The sequence below is a fragment of the Schistocerca americana genome, chromosome 5 (assembly GCF_021461395.2).
Source record: "Schistocerca americana isolate TAMUIC-IGC-003095 chromosome 5, iqSchAmer2.1, whole genome shotgun sequence".
NCBI classification, from domain to species: Eukaryota; Metazoa; Arthropoda; class Insecta; order Orthoptera; family Acrididae; genus Schistocerca; species Schistocerca americana.
The window spans coordinates 530,510,554-530,519,869 of NC_060123.1; the positions used below are offsets into that span (position 1 = coordinate 530,510,554).

The 9,316-nt window shown below is 37.1% G+C and overlaps 1 protein-coding gene across 1 annotated transcript; it reads left to right on the plus strand.

Annotated features, from left to right (window-relative positions):
- Positions 1 to 5,439: 5,439 nt before the first annotated feature.
- On the plus strand, positions 5,440 to 6,434 carry LOC124616018. The gene is made up of 2 exons (XM_047144233.1): positions 5,440 to 6,074; positions 6,152 to 6,434. The coding sequence occupies exons 1-2, from the start codon at positions 5,981 to 5,983 to the stop codon at positions 6,385 to 6,387; spliced, it is 330 nt and encodes a 109-aa protein (XP_047000189.1). The 5' UTR covers positions 5,440 to 5,980; the 3' UTR covers positions 6,388 to 6,434.
- Positions 6,435 to 9,316: the final 2,882 nt, after the last annotated feature.

Consider the following 9,316-nt stretch of genomic DNA (forward strand, 5'->3'; position numbering starts at 1 on the left):
AAAAGCTTTCTCTAAGTCTACAAATGCTGGAAATGTAGGTTTGCCTTTTCATAATCTAGCTTGTAAAATTAGTCGTAGAGTCAGTATTGCCTCGCGTGTTCCCATATTTCTATGGAATGCAAACTGATCTTCCCTGAGGTCAGCTTCTATCAGTTTTTCCATTTGTCTGTAAAGAATTCTCGTTAGTATTTTGCAGCTGTGACTTATTAAAGTGATAGTTCGGTAATTTTCACATCTGTTAATGCCTGCTTTCTTTGGGATTGGTATCATTATATTCTTCTTGAAGTCTGAGGGAATTTTGCCCGTCTCATACATTTTCTCACCAGATGGTAGAGTTTTGTCAGGACTGGCTCTCCCAAGGCTGTCAGGAGTTCTAATGGAATGTTGTCTACTCCTGGGGCCTTGTTTCAACTTAGGTCATTCCGTGCGCTATCAAACTCTTCGCGCAGTATCACATCTCCCATTTCATCTTCATCTATATCCTCTTCCATTTCTATAACATTGCCCTCAAGTAAATCGCCCTTGTATAGACCCTCTATATACTCCTCCCACCTTTCTGCTTTCCCTTCTTTGCTTAGAATTGGGTTTCCATCTGAGCTCTTGATATTCATACAAGTGAGATAAGCCTCTACATCCTTACATTTGTCCTCTAACCATGCCTGCTTAGCCATTTTGCACTTCCTGTCAATCTCATTTTTGAGACATTTGTATTCTCTTTTGCCTGCTTCATTTACTGCATTTTTATATTTTCTCCTTTCATCAATTAAGTTCAATATTTCTTCTGTTACCCAAGGATTTCTAGCAGCCCTCATCTTTTTACCTACTTTATCCTCTGCTGCCTTCACTACTTCATCCCTCAAAGCTACCCATTCTTCTTCTACTGTATTTCTTTCCCCCATTCCTGCCAATTGTTTGCTTATGGTTCCCTTGAAACTCTGTACAACCTCTGGTTTTTTCAGTTTATGCAGGTCCCATTCGTTAAATTGACACCTTTTTGCAGTTTCTTCAGTCCTACAGGAATAAGACATTAAAATACAGTATATAAAAGGTTCTGAAAATATTGTACCTGGTGCTTTGTCTAGGTTACCTATAGGCACAAAATAGTTAAAACATATGGAAGGGCCCAGCATAATTTTTGCGATTAGTTTTTTGAGAGTAGGATATCCACATGACAGGGTACAAGAAATGGCTCAAAGAAGAACTTAAAACATCCATCATGATCATTACTTTACAGAAATATTTACTATGTGTATTAGAAAGTCTTTACCTCCTAATCAAGCAGAGACATTATAACATTGCAATGTTGGTGTTTATGCATCCCGAAGTTAATGGAGGATGAGATTGTGTGCCGGTGTCGTATGTTCACACTGTGTATGGACATTTTGGGATAAGGAAATATATAGCTGATATGAAATAGTTCTATTATTTTAAGAAGCTAGGCCATAAGGTAGCATCCTTAATTATGACTTGTGAAATCTGTCAGAAGGTGAAAAAGAGTAACACTCATATTAAATACAAAATGTTTCCAATCATTCCTAAGACATTACAGGAGCTTACAGCAGCAGATTTTTTTGGACTATGTATCTAAAGGAAAGGGAGGAGTGTTGTAAATTTTTGTCCTCATAGAGTGTTGGTCGAAGTGTGTTATGTTTTATCCTATTAAGAAAGCTAATACACCAACCATGATACACCGTCTGTAACAATACTTTCTCGAGGTAGGCAAACCAAAACAATTTCTCTCTGATAATGGGCCACAATTTGTGAGTAACGAAATTTAAAGAATTTCTAGCATGGGAGGATATTCATCAAATATTAGTATCCACCTATAACCCATCGTCAAATCCATGTGAATGAGTAATGAAAGAGATTGGGAAATTATGTTTCACCTTCTGCCATGAAAAACGTACATTATGAGCAACAAAGTTCAAAGAATTTGAACTTATTTTAAATGAACTACCACATTTATCAACTGGATTAACACCTTTAGAAGTAATAGGCAAACTTTTATAGGGAAACCTCTAATTAAATGTCTTATTTGGCCTGAACAACCTACTGATGACTACCAACTTAAACAGGAAATAATCTCAAAGAATCCAATTGACAAGGCACAACAATGAGTGAGTAGACATAATGAGAAGGCTACTGAACCTCAGTACAAGTTCGATGACCTAGTTCTCATAAAACAGCATCCTCAAAGCTCTAGCCTGAAGAAGGAGTCATATAAATTTTTCCAAAAAGTATGAAGGACTTTACTGAGTACAAGGGGTAATACATCCCAAAGCCTTATTTTTAGTAAATCCTATAACAGTATCAGAAAAACGAAAATACAATGTTAAGGATATAAAGTTGTGTATCTCTCAGGGATGTTAATGTACTGTGTTAATGGGCGGAGTGATCCCTAATTGTTTTCAGTGTTTCTTCTGCAATAAAAACTTTCCTGCACTGAATTCCCCCAATTTCTTACACTATCCCCCTACTCCTTACGCTATCACTCTACTTCTTACATATCCTATCATCCACCATTAGGAGAAGTCGTCCTCGGTTGTTAGAGGATTGTGCCCGATAAGTATTTAAGTTGCCATCATGCTCCACTCTAGTCAGCGGTGGTATTGATTGTAATGTTGACAGCAGCCAACACTCTCCACTTATAGTTAGGTCTTATTTTTGCCTGGCCAGCCAGTCTCTCCCATCATCCACATATAGTTAGGTCTTATTTTTGCCTAGCCAACAAGTCTCTCCTGCCATCCATGCATAATTAGGTCTTATTTTTGCCTAGCCAGCCAGTCTCTACCACCATCTATGCATAGTTAGGTCCTATTTTTGACTAAGCTATTCTTTGAAAGTAATCTCTTATCCAGTTGGTCTATGCAAATTTTTATTTATTTATTTATTTATTTATTTATTTTTTTTTTTTTTTTTTATGAGATATGATGTACAGGTGAGGGTTTATATTAGTTTTTGGAGGGGTGGGTAGTGAAAGTATAAACATGGCCAACACAGAACACATACCACATCTTCCAAAAGACCCTCGCAAACAAGTGTGACTGATTCTTCACCATTTGCCATTCCACAGGTGGTGCTAAGATTTTTCTTCAGGGATCTCAAGGTTGATGGTGAGAATGTCTGTTCTGCAGGAGACGATTAACACCATGCCTCCTTCAGCTTCTCACTCAAGTACCGGCAGGGTAGGGATCCTGGGGAAGAGGGACGGGAAGGGTTTCCTGTCTTTGGGGCTACCTTCTTTCTCTTCTTCAGTCTTAGCAACCATTTCTACTTTTTCCTTCTTTACTTCTCATTTGAATACCTGTCTATCTTTCCCTCTTTGCATATTCATATACTTCTATTACACAGAAGTTCTTCTCAATTTCCGTGGTTTCCAATAACCTTCAACTTATTTTATAAAAGTAGGCGAAAGAATCTGGCTACACAAACACACTTACGCATACACACAAAAAATATGACTACACAAACAATAATCTTACACATGAAAAGGGGAGAACAGTCAAGGATTGTAGGGGAAAGGAATGTGTACATCAAGAAAGGTTGCACACATTGTCATTTACTGTGGTGATTCAATATCACACACATGGTTATATAGGGACACTCTAGGCTAATATGCACACATTGTCATTCACTATGAAGGCTCTACATTGCCTAGGTATGTGAAAGAAACTATCATAGATACAGGAAAATATATGTATAAGAACAATGATGATTCTATATGTACCTAAGGATATAAAAAACTATGATCATTCTACATGAGGGATACATAAGAGTGAAATGTGAGTAATTAAGAAGAGCATAAGCCAAGGAGGAACTAATGACCATATGCCAGGGAGGAAATAATTGTGATAATTACTCAGGAATGTCAGTCAAACATTTGTAGTGATGAACTGTAGGATAGTGGGACAAGATAGCACACGTAAATGTATGCTGTATTGGATAGTGTATATAAATGTGTCATCTACTGGAAGCTTAGAAGTGGAAGAGTAGAGGAGTACTCTAGGGGATTAAGTGAAGTATTAGGAAGTGAGTGTTAAGTGTGAAATAGATTTTATTTTCCAGAGGATATTTAATTATAGTGTATATAAAAATGTGTACTTGGGAAATGAACCATGAGTCCTACTCAGGAAGGATAAATGGGGGGTGCACCAAACGTTTATTGGATATAGAGGGCAGATAGGCAGACCTGAGAAAGGCTGACCTATATGGTGCAGACAGGGGCACGAAGAAGGGGGTTGACATGTACCATAGGAAAATAGGAATTAAGAGGTGTGTACCTACTGAAACAGAAGGAGGAAGTGCACTCATAGGGTCAACCTGTATGTAAGGTACAGATACTGTTCATAAAAGGAACAGGACAGTACCATGGCAGAAGTCACACACTTTGTAGGAATTATTCTGGTAAATTTGAATTCTATGTTCCACTAGCATTATTATGTTTTATGTTTATGAGTGTTGGAAAGAACAACTTCATCATTTGCCCAGAGTTCCTCAAGACTACAAGCTAATGTAGGTAATGAAACTAGTACAGAGAATTAGAATGAAGAAAGAAATAATTAAGTGTCTGTGACACCTGGAGTTTGTGATTGGAAATCGAGAGTGTTGTCAGCACGATTCCTAGATATAAAAGTACTAACTCCAACATTATGGTCAGGTAGTTATTATCAAAACAAAAAAAGAAGAGCTAGATATTAAGTACAAGAGTACCGAAAGATATATAATGTATTCTGATTAAAACGTAAATTAGCATTGTGTGAGATATTAAAGTACATAATGAATATGTATAAAATATCATGTGTTCAAGCTAAGGGGAGGGATATATAGTGACTTGAGAATTTCAGTGAAAATTCTAGAGACACTCAGCCTTTCACTGTCTGGAACACTCAATATTTTAAAAGTAAGTAAGAGACTGGAAAAGTATCTACTGTGCCTCTGATTTCTGTGTGCAGGTTGGAAGTTTGTAATGAGAAGATGATAAGCAGGGGAGTCGAACAACGCTGACAAGTGTTTGCCACAAGAGCCAAAGACGCTGTGTGTGAGGACACAGAGTAATTAAATGCTATTCTTTGCCATGTTAGTGAATGTGATTGTTGAAAAAAAAAGAAAAACAAACATTTGACTACAGACTTTTAACTGACTTCATGTCTTAGCTCTGAATGAAGCAAGACGTATGGGGTGTCTATAAATTATTTGGTTGTTAAAACCAGGCAATTGTGATTATATTTAATTGTATCTAATGGGTATAAGTGTAGTTGACTTGCAAGAGTTTGTATGCTTATATGAAAGTTATCGAAAGAAAAATACACCTGAGCTGAACTGAAAGTATGAGAGTACAGAGTTATTTCAAGTGAGAGAGGTAGTAAATTTTTGGTTACTCTAATGAGCATTATTTCTTCAGGATAGAAGTTATGGGGATTGATGCAGCTGCATATCCAGAGAAGAGGATCAGCTAAATGTTTCAAGTAAGTCAACTGTAGTAAGAGAAGTGTGAAGTCAGTTTTGCATTGCTTATCTTGTCACCGAAACCATTAGACACTATGTTGCACAGCCCACCCTGTGTTTGCTGAATCATAGGTGCTACCCAAGGTGACCACCTACCAAATGCAATAACACTCTCAAAGATGTCATATTGCAACATTTGCACCATTTGGTGACCAATGTTACTGCACTGAACAAAGTGTTCCAACAGCATACCATAATTACACTGATGTTTAGTGGGCTACTTGTTACACAAAAGAAGCTGTCTTCACAACATCTGTTCCCTCCTGTATGAGTGCAACAGCATGCACATTTCACCGATGATGGCCAGAGAAATGAGAAAATGACTCATCATCTTATCTCTGATGATTGTCTGTAGCAGTGCAGTTTGCTCTGTGGCTTGAATGTGTTAGGTCATTTGTCTTTGTATGTATTAAGTTTCTATAACACAAGTGTGTCATGTACTCCTTAACTGTGTCTTCTATGATCCACTATCACTATGTTTTGGAGTTCCACAAAGCCAAACATTTTGCAAAGTGTCAAGTGCTATCTCTATTTTCGTAATCCAGGTACTGGATTAATAATTGCAGGTGGTGAGTATATTGTCTTATTTTTTAGTTAATTCAACTTAAATTTTTGTATATGTTTTAATATTTTTCCTGGTTTTCAGCCTCAGGGTGTGTGATGGAATTATCAACCAATTTTATTATTACACTGTCACATCTTTATGATGAAACATCATTCACACCAAGTATGGGAAGAATTTGGTCCAACATTCATGCCAGAGAATCTCTTTGCCTCAACTGTAGTTCAGTTTCACTAGAATATCAAACTGTTTTGGAATACCTCACAAAATTTAATTTAGTAATATTACTGAATGAAGTCCATTTAAATGATAAACAATGACATAACTAAGATTTTTCCTGAACAATATAATTCGCTGGTGTATGTTTCCTATGCAAAATAAAATATTGCTAATGGCTCCTACTGTTCTTTCATTGCTGTTTGCAGCAATAACAATGACTACAATAGATGCACTGAATAACTCAGAAAGATTATTCCTGAAGTGTGCATCTGTCATTGGAGAAGCTTTCTCTCGTAAGATGGTGAAATATATTATGCATATAGATGAACGAGAACTGTCGAGAGGTATTTACAATTGCTTATCCTTACATTACAAACAGCTCCTAATAGAAGTACTGGCTTAGAAATTACAGGTGTAACTTGTTTATTTAATGTATCTCTTGTACTGAAGGGTCTGAAATAAAAATTTCTTTTATTTGTTTCAGTTGTCAAGCAGCTTTTTGATACATATATTATAACATGTGCTCATAACCCAAATCCTGGATCAGTTTCAGACACATCTTTTAAGCACAAAGTATTAAATTTTTTAAACTTTGGATATAAAATTTGTCATTGCTCTGGGCTGTTAATTCCAGGTAAATTTCTTTGAGCTGTAGATGAAATTAGTGTTTGAAGCATGCATTTATTGTTACTTCTGTTACATAGATCCTACCAGGTAGGAGAACCCTCAGATATAAGTGACAAGTAAGGTTATACAATAATAAATAAATTCAGAATTCTAGGTTAATAACAATACATCAGTAAACTGCTATATACTATCTGCCATATACTATTTGTGTTTAAAAAGGCAGAAAATTAACATAGTAAAATGTCAGGATACACCCTACATTTTACATTTGGGGGGGGGGGGGGGGGGGGGGGAACCAGTTGCCTGGTCAGTCACACTACGGAACTGTTGCATACGTTCTGTTCCTTATTAAATACAAATTTGCATGACTGTACTGATAGGTATCCAAGCATAAAACATGTCAACATTCTAAAAGATTGGAAGTTGAGTACAGGGTCTTTAACTGTTTGTCATAGACCTGGAAATGCATACTGAATCTGGATAGCCCAATAATTTGTAGAAAAAGAAGTCCATTATATCAGTGTTTAGATTTCTTTTAAATGTGCAGATATTCTCAGTTTCCTGATTTACATGTGCTGACATTGTAATTAAACTAGATACTGTCTGCATTTACTTTGTCCTAGAGGATGTATGTCAAGACAGATTTTTGATGGAAGTTAATAGCAGGTCTTTGTTGTGTGGTAAAGTATATTGATTTTTTGGACAATCCAAACTCTACCCATGAATGAGGGATTTTGCCAAGGTAAAGTGGCTTGTATGCCTGAACAATGCAGATCAGTGTGCCTTAGGTACAAATACTGTAGATGAGTGTTTATGGAAAGGCCAAACTAAACTGTAAATCCTAAAGTGGGGCAGCAGGTTATTCAATAGTTGGGGGTTAAAAAATCTTGATGATTGATGAATCTGGTCCTATAACATTAGTCAAAATGGACTTGCTGTGGCAGATGACAGATGACTCATAACAAAAGGAAATTACAGCCTTATTTTTCCTGAGGGCATATAGGTCTACTACAAGGTTTATTGATGATGGCATCCTTTTGGATTAAATATTCAAGAGGCAAAATAGTTCACCAGTTGAATCTTAGGGTGGAGACTACTCAGGAAGACGTTGTCACCAGGAGAAATGAAACTCACATTAGCATCACCCTGTAAGAAAGCAAGGTGAGACTATCCTATGAAGGGTGTTCAGTCAGTAATGCAACATATATTTTTCTGAAAGCAGGTTAGTTTTATTCAGGATTCCAATACATCTTGTTATTCCACAATCTTTTGGCTACAAAACCCTATTTTTCTATGTAATCTCCATTCAATGTGACAGCATTACCCCACCTTACTTGGAGGTCCTGTATGCCTGCTTGGTACTACTCTACTTGTCAAAGTCAGAGCCAGTGTCTTGCTGCATCAATGATCTTCCCATCATCCACATACTACTCTGTGTAGAAATCAATGATCAGCCTCATAACAAGCAATTTTACACAGATGGTCCTTTGTTACTCTCTTTGTAGTCTTCTGTTAGGCAGTGAGGAATCCAGCAGGCACACCCCAACTTGTCAATGTGTGTGTCTGCACTATCAATAGAGATGACCAGTTGAACAGTGAGGTATTTGATTGTGATCCATTGATCACTTTGAATGAGAATGTTCACACATATCAACACTGCAAGAATCACAGCCATCCAGCACAAGGGAGATCTGACAGGTCAGTGCAACCTCATTGCAGTGATGACAGATGACATGCCTGTTGACTCACGATGCTTTTGCTCACTGCCAGGTCTCCATACACATTCTGTGCTGTGGTGCTCTGGTTTCCTACCAGAAGAAACTCATGACAACTCTCTGCTTGTAGTTCACCTTCATTATTGGTGGCATTCTGAATGTTTTTTGTAGCACCACCATCTGCCAGAACTTCATGAAGCTATGGGGGCTGAAGTGTGAGTATTCCATGATGTCCCACAGCAAATGCCACATTTCAATTGAAACTAACTGTGAAAAAAGTGTTGCACTATTTATTGGATGCCTCTCATACTTCTTCATAACTAGGCTGCAGTTGATATTTATGGCAACAAATCTTGCTTAACAGCTGCATTGAAATGAATTTTCAATATATTTTTATGTTACACAAGAAATAGTTTATAAGATTTGCAGTTCAAAACTGAGAGAGTAAATTCATCCTAATTCCCTCCTCTAATGTGATGACAATTCTTCTCAGTTCAGATGTAACACAGATTCTGAAGCACATCTCAGACTACTGCAATGATGTCATTGTAACACTGTGACTCTCCTATTGCTGGTAAGGGACACAGATTTCATTTGATGGAGCAAGTGGCAGACAGGACATCTGCACTCAACTTAGTACTGGTTGCCTTCACCCCAAGAAAAATGTGGTCCATGCAAAAAATTAAAT

Coding starts and splice junctions, on each gene's coding strand:
- LOC124616018 (XM_047144233.1), top strand. CDS start 5,981: ATGTTTTGGAGTTCCACAAAGCCAAACATTTTGCAAAGTGTCAAGTGC. Junction 6,075..6,151: donor TGGATTAATAATTGCAGGTG/GTGAGTATATTG, acceptor CCTGGTTTTCAG/CCTCAGGGTGTGTGATGGAA.